Genomic DNA, 16007 nt, shown 5'->3' with positions numbered 1-16007 from the left:
GTCGTAAGAGCCGTGGCCTACAAGTTGTCACCTGCTGTGGTGGGTGATATTTACTGCATTAATATTCGTGATAATTTAGCGATTAAGTGACATCAGCATGTTTTCTCGCTTGTCTCTTATTCACAGTTGTTGGTACCAATGCCAGTTATTGTTGGTATGAGACTATCATTGCAGTTAAATATCAATATTTAGCTCCCATCAGCTAATGGAGATGCTTTTAGCAGCACGTCCAGGGTTTAGCTGTAATTGATCAGCACACGGAAGTGAAGCGAACCGGCATCAGTGTGACCGTTAGAATTTCAAGCCGACTGTCTTTTCAATGGGTTTAATGGTGGTGGGGTTACAAAGCAAGAGCTCAGGTTTCTCTGCCCCTCTCCTGCTATCTCTCGCTCACCGCTCTTCTTCTCCCAACCCTCCAGAATTGAGCAAATCCTCTACAAAAATCTCTTTCCCTCACTTTCACAGATGCAAATGAATGTGTGGGGAAGCCTTGTGTAAATGCTCACTCTTGCAAAAACATGATTGGTGGATATCACTGTGACTGCTTTCAAGGATGGGCCGGACAGAACTGTGACATCAGTCAGTATCTTCTCATGCTCCTCTCCTCCATCTTCCAGCACATAATCTATATAGGTCACCTAGGTTTCCTCTTTGGATATCCTGTGGGCTTCTGTACACTGTGTTTTTCGTCTAAGGCTTAACCTGCTGTTGCATGCTGGGATATCGTCCTCATTGGCTGTAGCTCTACTTTGTGTTGATTAAACTAACCCTTTCACCTTCAGCACACTTACCAAGCTTATCTAATTCCAATTAATAGCACGTCTTGAACGATGTTCTTCCACTTAGCCATTGATTAATTGTCTAAATTATTTTGCCCCTGATTGCAGATTTAAATGGCTGCCATGGACAGTGCCAGAATGGAGCGACGTGCATGGTACAGTTTCACGTTTAAAATTTTAAGTTTGCTTTAACATCTCAATTGATTGTGTTATTAAATAAGTGCCATTTTGCAGGAGCTGGTACACGGAGGTTACCACTGTCAGTGTCCTCCGGGCTTTGTGGGCTTGCACTGTGAAGTCTCAAGAAACAAATGTGCCAGCGGGCCGTGCCAGAACGGAGGCCGTTGTCATGTGATTTTAGACAGCTTTGTGTGCGAATGCCAGTCAAACTTTGCAGGGATGCTCTGTGAGGTAAAAATCTTTGGCCCTATTTCCATTTTAGAGTTTCTTTTCCAACCATTTTGGTATTATTTGACCTCATCATTAACAGAAAACAGAAAAGAAACTGAAAGTTTTTAACTTCTTCAAAATCAAATCAAATTTTGGATTCTGCTTATGTGCCCCTAGTGTACTTGTATCTTTGTAACGCCGGTATGACTGTAACTCAATGTATAAGAATACATGCACTATCCGGAAGGCCATTTTTAGTCTAGATTTTTCCCAGAATTCAGCCGTTGGTTTACTACAGTGTGACTTCTCCATTCATACTTTCCCACATCTCATTCCTCATTGTCACGACTAAATTAGTCTTCAACCCAACCGCCCCCTCACGCCATTACGTGCATGTGTTTTTAAAGCCCTGGTGTAAGGCAGATCAAGCTTGTTATTCGGCCACAGGTGCGCCAGGGTAACTAGAGCAGGGTTTGGGTGGAGGGCGGTGGTATTTTTTCTTGCCTTCATGTGGCCATTATTGCTGTTGTCGCTGGTCTGCAGCCAGCGTTAGTCCAGCGGCAGGCTAAAGATGGAGGTACTGAACGCTGGTCCTGAGCCAGTCTCTGTTTACCATGCAGACTAAAAATAAGTTGTAGTGAATGAGGCAACGCTTCTTTTGGCATCCTGGCCGCCTGCCCACAATTCAGCCCGGGAAAAGAAGGCCTTGATTTTTTCTAAACATTATATTCATGCCTGGCATGCCACAATCTCACATTAGACAATAGTGTCTGCAGTCTACTGAAGAACGTAGACTTTACCAGAGAAGCTTTTGATCTTTCAAAGTTGTTTTTAGTTGTAAAGTATTCACAAATACTCCTACATGCTTTGATCTTAGATCAGATCAAATTCATTTAGACTTAAGTCACTAAAATGGGTTTGTGATCAACTAATTTTAGATGCTTTAGAATGCAGTCCGCATCTTCACCAAAGGTAGATCCAATGGAAATGTTTTCTAAAGCAAAATATTAGCATTTTTTAATTATTTGTTGACTTATGTTGATGTATAAGTCCTGCAACAAATGGGGATTTAGTAGCTCTGGTATCTGGACATTTTTTCTTGCATCACATCCTGTGGATAAGACTGCTTTATAGAGTTCTGTATATACAGCGTGTATTTATACAGTATTAAAATAAATTAGCAGACATGCCCAGAGAGGATCTGTGGAGGGCAGTGTTACGATCCGACCTAAGGCCTGACATGGTGGATTGTTTAAGCTCCCTAAGATTGCTAAAAGAGGCATTTGGGGAAAAATGGGAACTGGGAGTACTGAGGAGGTCACGGAAAGCTAAAGATGCCAACTTGTATTTGTGGGCATTATGAAAACAGGTGTATTATGCAATGACACTACTGAAACAAGACCAAAATAGATCATGTATTGTGATTTAAATGATTAATTAAATTAAACAAAATTTTGAAAATAATTTTGGTCATATAGGTTTAACAGACAAAACCCATTTAGGGAGATTTCGGGAAGTAATTAAGCTGGCACAAATTTGTGTAATTTAAGCAAGTTTTATAATAATGTCTTGATACATTACAAAAGTAATGCAATTCCCAAATTATGTTATAACCACCACACTATATACTTACATTATTGCATGTAACAAAAAATATATGGCAAAATTTGTATGCAAAATCACTATGGACCAACAGGTTTTAATAAGGAATTTCTTATTTAAATTATACTTATGAATAAATTTTATTAATTTGAAAAGTTATTATTTAAACATTTTACTATTGAATAAATCGTTTAAAGTTAACATATTGGAGGAATGTAATAGATTTTCTGAAAGATTCAATTTTAAACATATTTAGAGGAACAAGGCCAACTCAAGGCAGAGGAAAAAAATAGATGTGCAAAAGTGTTCCTTGTCCCAGTTGAATATGCTCGGTAAGAGAGGAAGGATGAGCTAAATTTAGCAGCGCAGTTTGTTTTGATTGGTCTCTTGAGTGAGTATACAGTAATGGTGTTGTCTTCTTTAGCTGTAGGCTTATATGAGCCTTCCACAGCTTTACCTGACTGTTTATTTCTATAGTTTAAGAGGATTGGATTAAAAAAAACCTGATGCTCATTCCCTCACCAAATCTCCCTCTCATGTTTTTCTCCCGTTTTTTTAGGTGGAAACTCTTATTCACTCGAACCCCTGTGAGCCGAACCCATGTCAGAATAAAGCATTGTGCTACAGCTTGCCAGGTGATTTCTACTGTGCCTGTCTTGAAGATTACGAAGGCAAGACATGTGAAAACCGCAAGGACCACTGCAAGACCGCCCCTTGCCAGGGTACTTCATTTTCTGTGTGTCACCAGCAAAGATTGTGTAACTTGTAGGTTTATTTCCCATATTTTAGCCAGATATTTGTTTACATATGCTTGTGTTCCCTTACTTGCAGTGATTGACAGCTGTACTATTGCCGTGGCGAGTAACAGTTCTGATGGGGGTGTGCAACGCATCAGGTCTAATGTTTGTGGTCCTCACGGGCGCTGTATCAGCCAGCCTGGCGGCAACTTCACCTGCACGTGTGAGCCCGGTTTTACTGGAACCTACTGCCACGAGAGTACGTCGTCTTTTCTGTTTACTCGTTTCCCTATTACACCATATTTTGTATGTCTGATTGTTCACTAGTCATCCATTAATAGTTTGCCAAGACTTTTCTATAGTTGTGCTTTAATTGCTAATAGTATACTGCACAAATAGCGCACAACAACCTTTATGTAAAATGTATAAACATCTAGACAACACACAAAGCTTTTTTATTATTTTGGAATCCTCATACATTCAGTTTTTTTTAGGAACTTTAATTTTAGGATTTATTTTCAGGTAAAATGATCTAGTGAAGGCAAACCTTGATTAACATGGTGACTAGTTACATGGCCTAATATATACCTTTTTGCCTTCTTGATTGTCGAATTAATGAAGCTCATAACTCTTATGTTACATAACCAGATGTTAACGACTGCACAAGCAGCCCATGTCACAACGGAGGTACCTGCATCGATGGCATCAATTCCTTCCAGTGCTTCTGTCCAGACGGCTGGGAGGGGAATCTCTGCAACCTCAGTGAGTTTCTCATCTTCATCCTCCTCATCTCCCCCTCTTCACTTTCTCGCTTTTAACTTTTTTACTTGCGTCCATCCCTGTGGTTAGATGTAAACGAGTGCGGTCGGAGCCCTTGTAAGAACGGCGGACACTGTGTGGACCTGGTCAATGACTTTTACTGTGAATGTGCCAACGGATGGAAGGGCAAGACCTGCCATTCACGTAAGTTTATGCCCTGACAGTTAAACTGTTTATGGCTACTATAGTGTTTACCTGTAGTTCAATTGCTAGTTGCATGATTGTAAAGTAAACTAATACTTTATTATGTGTATACAGGTGAAAGTCAGTGTGATGCCAGCACGTGCAATAATGGAGGGACTTGTTATGACCACGGAGACAGTTTCCGCTGCTCCTGCACACCTGGATGGGGGGGAAGTGCATGCAACACGGGTAAGCAGACCTCAACCGGTCTCATTAATGCTTTTAGCTAATGCAAATTTGAATCTATGGAATCTACAGGTATTCTCAGTTACTATATCTTTTGTTGTCTGTATACTGCAGCAAAGAACAACACCTGTGCATCCAGCCCCTGTCTGAATGGAGGAACGTGTGTGGGTGGCGGAGACACGTTTACCTGCATCTGCAAAGATGGATGGGAAGGTCCCACCTGCGCTCAGAGTGAGTCATTTCCCGATTATACTCCCTGTCTGCATACCGTTGGAACGCAGATATCTTCCAACTAAAACTGTTAGCTTACATACATTCAATACACAAATGTCTAATGCTGACTGACGTGTTTCTTTCTCCCTTTTAAATCTTTTTATTCCTCGCAGACACCAATGACTGCAACCCTCACCCCTGGTAAGAATCATTGTTTGCCTCTCCTCTCTTGTTTACTCAATGCCGCCCAGGGCTGCTGGTAAATCTGTTGTCTTCTCTGTACTAACCCTCCCCTTCGCTGTACAACATAGACAGCTAGGAGTGACCCTTCTAATGTGGCTTTCTGCCCAATTCCACCCTGTTGTTCCACCCCAGTGCCACCCCACTAACCCCCATTCTCTCCCGAGCGGATACACCGAGGGGTAGGCGGGCGCAGGGAGGGGTTTGAGGGGGACGCTAGTTGTAAAGACAGGAGAAGATGTCCCTAAATCACCCCTAAATCCGACAGCTCGGGAGACCCCGGGCTGGTTTTAATGGGGAACACAATAGAGCTGATGGCCCTAGAAGAGAACCCCCAACAGTGCAGGGGCGGAGGGGATGGGCAGGTTCTTTTTCTCCCAGCCTTCTTGGTCCCCTTGCTTTTTTTCATTGCTGACCTGAGAGCAAGGGATTTGGGAGGTGGGGTGGGAGAAGGGGTTGGGCATCACAGCAAGGAGGCAGCGGGGGGATTTGCATCTGAAAGGTTCTGGTATTGATAAACGGAATGAGGCTTTTTAACCCTCTTGCATCCTTTTTTCGTCTCTATCTCGCCGTCTTTCCTCTCCGTGCCCTTCCCCCCTTTTTCCTTTTTTTTCTTTTAAGCATGTACATTGGACGTATTATCTCAAAGGTGTCTTGTTTTGCGAGTGACCTCATTCTCCTCCCATTTCCCCGCAGCTACAACGGGGGAATTTGCGTGGACGGTGTGAACTGGTTCCGCTGTGAATGCGCCCCTGGATTTGCCGGACCCGACTGTCGAATCAGTGAGTATTTTGTGGGGGGACTGTAGTATAAAGGTGGCACTGGATTACCGAGCATCCCGTGCCCTTTGACCTCTTCTGGGGTCAAAGGTTAGCCCTCACTCACAAACAGAAGAGATAAATTATTCAACCGGTGGAAAAATTCCTCTTGTCTCTTGTTTCCATTGATAGCTGTTACATAGAAAATAGTCTTTAAGGATTCCATGCATTTCCCCGGCCTCATTTTCCGAGGTGCAACCATGGGAACACAATCAATCCCTGAGAAAAGGCTCAAATGTTTATTGATTTCAAGTCGCATTTGTAACTTTCCCAACAGTTTGATCATTCTCCACGGGTGACAGCAGCTGTATCGATGCAAATGTTCTCTTTTGTCTCATCAGACATTGACGAGTGCCAGTCCTCGCCCTGCGCATACGGTGCTACCTGTGTGGATGAAATCAATGCCTTTCGATGTGTCTGCCCGCTTGGCCGTACCGGACCTCGATGCCAAGAGTGTAAGAAGCTAAAGAAGTTATATCATAAACATAGTTGATCCCTATAAGCTTGACAATTTTGAAGAGGTTCCTTAATATGGTTCCCATGAGCTGCAGCAATGGCAAGCATGCAGCATCTGTGTAGGAGCCCTGACCTTGCGTCATGTGAACTAAGATCATTCCAGACCGAATTGATATCTGCTCTTAAATTAGCGTTGGCGCTGGTCTTACGGTGTTTGTGTTGTGCCGCAGTCATTGGCATCGGGAAGACGTGTCACTATGCTGGACTCCAGTTTCCGCACGGCAGCCGTTGGGAGGAAGAATGCAACACTTGTCAATGTGTCAACGGCAAAGTGGAGTGCACAAAGGTAAGTGTGTGAACGTATGTGCATGCACACTACTAGTTTCTCATCATATAAATAAAGGTGCCTTTGTTTGTGTTGATGTGGTTCTTTGCTTTCCTCAGGTGGTGTGTGGTCGCCGCCCGTGCCTCTTACCAGGGACGCCAGGGCGAGAGCTTCACTCTTGCCCCGGAGGTCGCGAATGCATGGAGCACAACTTCCTCACTTGCCTCTCTCCCCCCTGCCACCAATGGGGGTTCTGTTCCAGCCCCGAAGCCCCCCCAACCATACAAACCAAATGTGAGCCCAATACACTGTATCTGGACAAAAGCTGTGCTCGCATCACCCTTATATTCAACAGGGACAAACTACCTACAGTGAGTATTCTGGGTCGAGTTACTGTTTGGCTACAAAAAGGCATGGTGGGGGTGTCGTGGTACAACAATGGTATCAGATGGTCATACTATAGTACTTCAAGCTCTCGCCCCGGTGTCCCCGGTATTAGCCTTGTATATGTAACAAATACATGTCCTAAAAAGTATGGCACCATGCTTTAAAAAAATTTGGAATTTGGATAGTAATATTGTATTGCCATGGTACTGTATGTAAAAAAATTATGATACAAGAATTTTAGCTGTTTTTAGCTATTACCAGTGCAAAATGTCAGATAAAGCATCTTTGGTTCATGCGTCTTCACTCCACATGCAGTTTCCCTGGTCTTCAGTTAGGGCTGCATAACAACTAATCGTTTGCAGAATAAAAGTTTTTGTTTACATCATGTATTTGTGTGCATTGTGTATAATAATTGTGTATATATAAATACACAAACAAGCTTGTAAAATTTTAAGAAAAAAATATTTGTATATATTAAGTATTCATATTTATGTATAATATAAATTATATATAAATTTAAAATATATATCCACATATAAATATTTCTTAAATATATTTTGTATTTATTTATAAATATATATATATATATATATATATATATATATATATATATATATATATATATATATATATATATATATATATATATATATATATATATATATATATATATATATATATATATATATATATATATATATATATATATATATATATATATATATATATATATATATAATGCTTATATAATAATATATAATTATTATACACAATACACGCACATATATTATGTAAGCAAAAACTTTTATTTGGTAAACGATTAGTTGCGATTAGTTGTTATGTAGCCCTAGCAAACCATCATTTAGGTGCAAAAAGCCATACTAATAACAACGTATGTCATATTAACACTAAAGTATTGTGCCCAAAACAAAATTGTGATAAGAAAACAATCTGATACCATGATAACCATGGGCATCACATCCAAAAATATTTTTTAGCAATCTTTGATACTCTCATTTTGTATTTCATCATTCGATCATATTCGTTTCCACAATAGTGCCTTTATGTAAGGCTTCCTCTCTCAATGTTTTCTAGGGAACGACAGTGGAGAACGTCTGCTCTGAGCTCAGGTACATGCCCTCCACGCGGAGCCTAGCGAAAGATCACGCCTTGCTGGTTCTCTGCGACCTCTCCTACAAAAACCAGGACGCGGTAGAAGCTGCCATCGTAAGTATACGTCCTAAAAACTCCCGCTTTGTGCACATATCCACATGGCTCACCTAAAGAGAGGTTTCTATCCCTCACATTTCATATTCATGAATCCTCCACGCATCTGTACCCGGCACGCAGCGGTGTGCGTGGCTCCTAAGATCTATTATCCGAGAAACAGAAAGTCAAAACCACAGGGGTCTTGGATAGTCATTGCACAAATCTGTTAATGGATGCAAATTTGATTTCCTCACCGAGTCTAGCACGGTTCCTTGAAATGCCCGGACGCCCAGAGCGATGCCAACCGGCCTCCTCTTCAAACCAACCCATTATGTTGTAATAAGATTCAGTTGACTGGCCAGCAGCGGGCCGTACTGCATTGCAGCATTCCCTCCACCCACACAGCGAATGCTGAAGCCGGCTCCAGCACATCTTAGATGTAGCTTTAGGATATACACTTTTGTCTTTAGCTTGCACAATCAGATAAGCCAAGGCATTAGCAAAACATTTCACCGATGCTCACGTTGTATACTGAATAAAACAACTTAACAAATGGGAAAATTTTGTCAAGTTAAGTGAACGCGTGTGTCGAGTAGTGACTACCTACCAAGTGTACTGTTGGGTCAGGTTGGTTAAATCTGTCGTAACAAGTCACTGACTGAAGGTTCGTGTTTAAATGCCAGGCCTGACTCATTAAAATGGAACCTGTAGGCAGGAGCTTTGAACAGCTACAGGTTTTTGCATGTTGAAAATAGAGAAGGCTTGAAATGATTATGGTATGAATTGAGGCAATGCATAAACAACTACTTTTCCTTAAGATTCCTTTCACTTTTACTTATGAATCACCAAACATGTTTTATTCAAAACTAATCCCAGCTGAATAATGCGTGAGCACGCTTATTATCGTGATATGGACGGATTTGAGATCTCTTGTTGTTTTGTGTACAGTTGTTGGTCGTGACACCAATTAATAGGGACACGTTTTTGACTTAGTGTAATGTTCTGTATTTTTTTTTTTTTTTTTTGGGGGGGGGGGGTGAAGATCTGTGCTGTTACTACAGTGTTCATTCTGAGCATGTAATCTGATTCACCGTATTGATTTGTCATTTTACACACCGGATAGGATACTCTACCAGCAATCCCTGAACATTGTTACACTAGCGCACTGTTATCCTACCCAGAAAGGTCTCAATCCATAATGAATGTTTACAAGGCAACAACAAAGTCACATTATTTGCAAAAGACCAAATGGAGAAACATTTTGTATGGGATCTGATTTTTCAGGGGACCCTCCTGAGTTATCAAAAAACCATTTTTTTCAATGTTCCATCTCTACATATTTTTGTTTCACATTTATTCACATAGAGGACAGTACCCTTTTTTTACTGACAGGCAAACTGACAATATAATATATGTGGCTTAGTGGGTAGCACTGTTGCCTCACAGCAAGAATGTCCTCGTTTCGATCCCCGGCTGGGTAAGGTGGTCTTTCTGTGTGCAGTTTGCATGTACTCCCTGTGTCAGCGTGGGTTTACTCTGGGTACTCCGGTTTCCTTCCACATGCCAAAAAAAGCAGGTTAGGTAAATTGGAGATGCCAAATTGCCCCTCCCCCAACAAGTGTGTATGGATTAACCAGTCCTCACCATAAATATAGTCATAGATGCTGTAATGATGTTAAAATATATATATATATATATATGTATTAAATCTTTATCGTTTGTCCTGCAGTCGTTCCAACAGGATGATCAGCCGGACCACAGTCAGATCCAAGAGGCTGCCAGCGCCATAGTCAGCACGCTGTCCAGACGGCACAACAGCACTGTCATGCTCGCCGTCATCGAGGTCAAAGTGGAGATGCCGGTCATGTCCCAACCAGTGGGTGAGTAAAGCCTTCATCCCCCGACCCACTGTCAGTTCCCCATCTCCACCAATTAGTGACAGTCTGACAGACACACTGGACCCAGCAGAAGGCCATAAACCTGTGACAGTCCAATGACACACTGCAGCCGGTGTTAAAGAGAATGCTGGGACTCATTTAAAATAATGATGTCTGAAACTGTTGTAGGCAAACTTGCCTCCTAAAGTTGTGACTATATAACAGTATTCGAACTACTAGGTGGTAGTAACAAGCAAATTTGCTCTTTCATCATTTAAAGATGAAAATAATTAAATATCTTTAAAATCTGTTTTAAATGGTGCAGCGATGTTAAAATTCTGGCCATATTTTTTTCTAGACGTGCTTTTTGAATTTTTTTTTATTTTATATGTGCCTTAATCCCCGGTTCGAGCCCCGGCTAGGTCAGGTGGCCTTTCTTTAGCGTGGGTTTACCCCGGATCCTCTTGTTACCTCCCAAAGGCCAAAAACATGCAGGTTAGGTTGGAGATGCTAAATTGCCCCTTCCCCGAAATGTGTGTATGGATTAACTGATTCTTGGCATGAATATAGCCATGGATGCTGGAATGGCGTTAAACAAACAAACCACGTATACCGTAATGTATTGCTCATCAGATTTTTGAAACTTTATCAACTAAAACGTATGGTCCGGACATTCACTGCATATAGTGAATACTGAATACCGTATTTTCTGGACTATAAGTCGCACTTTTTTCCTAGTTTGGTGGGTGCTGGAATTTATAGTCAGGTGCGACTTATACATCAAAATTATTTCATATGAACCAAGAGAAACCATTACGTCTTCAGCCGCGAGAGTCCGCTCTATGCTGCTCCTGTATTTATGTAATTCAATGGATTCAGTGATGCGGAATGACTTTGGGACCTTTTTTAACTTGATTTGGCTTTTCTTGTTAATTTAGCCAATTTAGCCTCCGAGAAATGTTCGATATGCTATTGTGTATCATGTAAATAACTGTTTATGTTACTTTAACATGTACGGACACCTATTCAGCCTGCTGTTCTGTGCTATTGTTTAGTTGAATAACTTGCCCTTCCAAATTAAATGTCTGTTCTTCAGCTTGTATTTTGTGAAATAATTTGCTAAATAAATGCGACGTGTAGTCCAGTGCGACTTTTATATATGTTTTTTCCTCTACAAAACGCATTTTTACGGTAACACGGGACATACGGTTGCATACATATATAGTGCATATTTTTCTGGTTTCTAATTACGGTTTCTAATGTCTGACTTGGGTTTTCCTTCCACTCAGACTACCTGGTGCCCATTCTGTGCGTGATCCTGTGCGTGCTCTGGGTGTTCTGCATCATCGTCTGCGTCTGGTGGACCCGCAAGCGTCGAAAAGAGCGTGAGAGGCGCGAGCCCGTCTCCGTCGAGGAAAGCGTCAACAACCAGTGGGAACCACTTCGGCCGGTGACGCGGCCGCAGCACAAAGACAACCGGGACGCACAGTACGAGCGCGCCAAGCTCATGGGCTCCCCGGATCGGACCTGCAACAGCGGGGAAGATGAGGAGGAGATGGAGGAGGAAGAGCTGGAGCTCACGGAGGGGTGGTGTAAAATGGAGGGGGGCAAGCGTCCCATCCAAAAGTACTCTAAGGCTGCAGCGCAGACCAACAACGAGCTGATCTGCACCTCGCGGAGCAGCGCAGGCAGCCCGTCCCTCAAAACGCACTACTGGACAGGCTTCGTCCCAAAGGAGAAAAACTGTAATAATGTCAATAACGCCACCGGCCAAGAGCACAGAGAGCACTGCGTATGAGCTCCAGCAGTGGACAGAGCAGAATCTGGAGACCAAGGCCATCTCAGAAACAAGCAAAGACTTTTTCCCATTTGTTATTTTTATTTTAAACGTTGAGATTTTCAGGCTGAATGGTAAAGTGGCAAATATCTTTCTTTTCTTGATTTTTGTTTTGTTTTTTATGTACAGAAGAAGCAAATTTTTATTTCTTTATAAGGAGGCAGGGAGAAGCCTTGCTTTGTTTTTGGAAACTACTGCTGGATTAAAGAGCAGGACTGAGAAACTCTGAGGAACTCGAGGGAGAAACCATATTAAGACTTTTTCGTTGTTTACAAATGGTTGTGGTTTTGTTTTGTTGCGAGTGGCCCAGTTTCGGTGCACACCCTGTATGGGGCAGACACTGGCTTTGTGGGTCTCCGTTCGCCCCGTTCAAATCTCCTTCTACGCCTGCCTTACCGAGCTCGTTGTCCACGAGGAGGACTACAGTGCCTATAAAGTGGCCTTGTTTTTTCTGTCATTTCTGTTGTCTTGGCTGAATGGTCTTTAAAAACGGATTGCAGTATTTTGAGTTGGTCGCAAGTGCCTTCAGACAAGCCCCTCGGTTTCGGGGTCCTACCGACGCGGTAGACCCCATAGATCACTACAAAAAGTGGAGAGGCTGGTCTTAAGAGCAGCTCCCATATCACCATCAAGGTATTTGTTTAAACAAAGACAAGAAATCTGTAAATATGTGTAAATAATAAATGAGTCGCTGTGTATATTTGAATTTAGTAACTTAAGTCACTTTTTTATTATTATTATTATTATAATTATGATTGAAATTATTATGATTATTACTGTTTTTGATTTTTTTTTTACACCATTCCTTTTATTTATGCCAGTTGATAATGGCAGGTTTTGTAATATGTTTGCAGCGTCCCAAAGTCAGAACAGAAATATAATCAAAGATCATCCTATTATGTTCTTGGGTTTGTTTTCACTTTACGAGACACGTGTAAGATTGTGTGCTGTATTGTGGCGTGTGTGTTCGCCTCCTTAAAAAATCCCTGTTCTCTTTCCACACCGGTCCTCTTGCTGATCAAAGAAAACCTGTAAAATGTCACGACTTGTTGTCAAAGTCTTTTTTGTACAGAAGAATTGCTATGGAAAAAGTTATTTGGTTCATTTAGTGGAATTTATGTTTGTTCTTAGAAATAAATCAAACTATTTATTAAAGCATTTTATAACAACATGCTCAAGAAAACCACTGTGTGCTGGTATATTTAGTACTGAAACAGCCGCTTGTCTGAGCACATTTCAGTTTGGAGCAAGTCTTATTTTATCATATCATATTACCAATAAAAAAACCTTTCCACTGCCAGAGGTGAGGACAACTCCGGATCAATACAGGAAATCTTGATTCCAGTGATGATGATGTCACTGACAGAAAGCCAATGGTAATTGGTCTCCTGTTCTCGGCTGACTGCTGGCTGGCCAATAGATGGTGGTTTTTCGTGGCTTCATCTGGTCTGAATGTTTTATGAGGACACTTATGATGATGCAGTGACTTTGTTATGGTTTTGTTTGTAAGTAACTGAGTCTAATGGGATAGAGTACTGGAGTCATGTTTCACATCACTCAGGATACTGCAGTGTTGGGTGAAGGTGTCTCTGATGCTGTAACTGAACTCTGGTCATGGAAGTAAAGTGAGGGGAAATAGGAATGAAATTTATAGAAATGAAATAGGAAAACCGAAGACGTGAGATGAGAAACATGAGTGCCATTTGGATACATAGCCGATGACAGGCTATAAGCTCAACCTGTAGTTATATACAGTAGTACTGTAGTAGTGATTATATTAAATAACTATAATGCTTTGACTTACCAATGAGTAAAAAAATGCAATCTGAGGAATTCATAAAGCTTAAAGAATGTTGTCACAAAAATGTTGGGATTTTGCATGGCCTTCAAAACTCATATTGTTGCTATAATAAACAAATTTGCATATTTTTAAGTCCTCATGAATATTTAGTATGAATAAGTTGGCTCTAAGGATATCTATCAACTTTATATAAACACTTTAAAAGATATAAAACATTCAAATCTCTCACTTGTGGAAATATGGATCAACAATTTTTATGACATTATTCTGCACTTTTCATCAGCTTTACCTCAGATTCCAGGTGAGGTAAACAAAACTCTACAGGTTATTATTTTTTTAAAGGGGTAGGAGTGACTTAATACGTCCCGCCATAACTTCCTGTTTCAGTGGAAATAGAGTGCCGCAGGGATGACAAATTTTTGTAGGCCAACCTGGAAGTCAGCGGGACACTGGTTCTTATGCCAGAAGGCCTATTTATTTCCCATAGAGCACAAATAGGCTCTGTGATTAACAAAGATTAAAGACCAGTGGCGGCCGGTGACTTCTTTTTTCGAGGGTGCAAGATGCGAAATTCTTCACAACATGTATGTAGCCCGTTGTGTGTGGTTCATCATTTCAAAATATGTGTTTGGCGCATGCAGTGAACCTATGTGCATCACGTGTCTTGTCAAAAAAAGTGCCTGCTGCAGACGTGTCTTAATGGTTTATGATAAAAGAGACGCCTGTGTTTGCTAGATACTCGCATAATCCCATGCGTAATCAGAGTTTACTGTTAAGGGAGTGTGTATTTTGTGACCATGAGCTTCTCCGAACACATTTTGAATTTGCGCCCCTCGGAATAGCAGTCACGAGCCGCCACTGTTAAAGACACTTACACATGTTGTCCATACAAGTTTGTCATCTTTACAGATGAAAACAAATTTTATGAATTTTGAAGTGTAAATGCATTTACTAAAACTATAAAAGATGAATTTTGACTACAAAATTCATAAAAGTTGTTCTGTGAAATGATGAATCTGTGAAGACTAACTTGTTGCACAAAACATGTAAGGTTTCTTAAACTTTTGTTAAACAAAGAGCTTATTTTTTTTGCAATAATCCAAAATGGGAATAATTAATAGGCTTTTTTTCAAGGGAACCAGTATCCCGCTAACTTCCGGTTTGGCCTACAAAAATGCGTCATACCTGTGGCACTCTATTGAACAAAGCTGTGCATTTCAAGAGACTTGGGGGAGAGTAGGAGTTGAAAAATTAAGGTTTGTTTCTGCTTCTCTTCGTTTCGTCTGAAAATTTAACTTAGTTAAACTTAGTTTCATCCACACTCCAAAAAGATGAGTCAAATATGAAAATCTTTCAATGTTAAACTTATCCAATGGTTGCATTTCATGTTTTGCATTGGTGTGCACCGATATATCGCCGATTATGCTTGCTATAATGCTTCTCAATGAATAACGGTGAAATGCTGCTACATCCAAAAGCCAGGGGGCGCCCTCGTGCAGAAACACAATATGCGCTGCAGACGAGTAACTATACACACGCACCTCCAGTAAGTGGCTTAAAGGTGCTCTAAGCGAATTGAAGCGTTTTAGACCATAAAACATTTTTTGTTACATACCGGAAACATCTCCTCACTATCTGCTTGCTGCCTGTCCGCTGATCAAACTGTAAAAAAACGCGATCTCTGTAGACAGCCCAGACTTCACAAACGGCAATATCAACAAATGGCCAAACCTAGCAGCACAAAACCAAACAAAGTATTCCAGCCAATAAACGACAAGAAGGATTTGGGGGTGGGGGTTGGGCGCGTTCATGAAAGCACGGAAGGGAGGGGGAGGGGGAGGAGTTAGCTACCGGAGCCGTCTGTTTGAAAACAGTTCAAACATCAACAGGAAGTGACGTCGCACATTATTCGCTTAGAGCGCCTTTAAGGAATATATTTATATTGCTGTTCTTCGAACCTTTTCAGGTATTTTCATGATAATAAAGAATATGTATAATGATTATGTATGACGAGTGTTGCTTTTTCAAATACATGTTATAAACGATTCAAACTAACAGTGATTTCAGATCTATGAGGACTTACTGATCAAAAGCCGTAGTACATGAAATAGCTGTGAATGTTATATGCTGTGCGATTAAGAATAGTTA

The 16007-nt window shown here is 41.1% G+C and overlaps 1 protein-coding gene across 2 annotated transcripts in view; it reads left to right on the top strand.

The window, feature by feature from the left end:
* Positions 1 to 13229, top strand: part of jag2b (jagged canonical Notch ligand 2b) — a 42944-nt gene extending 29715 nt beyond the window's left edge. Inside the window, exons 10-26 of one of the 2 annotated variants that reach the window (XM_065257175.1) lie at positions 466 to 579; positions 888 to 934; positions 1014 to 1190; positions 3331 to 3493; positions 3603 to 3767; positions 4157 to 4270; positions 4358 to 4471; positions 4586 to 4699; positions 4811 to 4927; positions 5083 to 5110; positions 5846 to 5931; positions 6309 to 6422; positions 6654 to 6769; positions 6868 to 7119; positions 8231 to 8362; positions 10074 to 10224; positions 11511 to 13229. In XM_065257175.1, the coding sequence (XP_065113247.1) occupies positions 466 to 579; positions 888 to 934; positions 1014 to 1190; positions 3331 to 3493; positions 3603 to 3767; positions 4157 to 4270; positions 4358 to 4471; positions 4586 to 4699; positions 4811 to 4927; positions 5083 to 5110; positions 5846 to 5931; positions 6309 to 6422; positions 6654 to 6769; positions 6868 to 7119; positions 8231 to 8362; positions 10074 to 10224; positions 11511 to 12019 (2513 nt within the window). In that variant the 3' untranslated portion in view covers positions 12020 to 13229. The remainder of the gene's footprint in view (positions 1 to 465; positions 580 to 887; positions 935 to 1013; positions 1191 to 3330; positions 3494 to 3602; positions 3768 to 4156; positions 4271 to 4357; positions 4472 to 4585; positions 4700 to 4810; positions 4928 to 5082; positions 5111 to 5845; positions 5932 to 6308; positions 6423 to 6653; positions 6770 to 6867; positions 7120 to 8230; positions 8363 to 10073; positions 10225 to 11510) is intronic. The other variant, XM_065257176.1, reaches the window with a different exon arrangement.
* The last annotated feature ends 2778 nt before the right edge of the window (positions 13230 to 16007 follow it).

This window comes from Paramisgurnus dabryanus, chromosome 12, assembly GCF_030506205.2.
Source record: "Paramisgurnus dabryanus chromosome 12, PD_genome_1.1, whole genome shotgun sequence".
In the NCBI taxonomy this organism is placed as follows: domain Eukaryota; kingdom Metazoa; phylum Chordata; class Actinopteri; order Cypriniformes; family Cobitidae; genus Paramisgurnus; species Paramisgurnus dabryanus.
The sequence above is the reverse complement of the archived record's forward strand: the minus strand, read 5'-3'. Positions and strand labels throughout refer to the sequence as shown.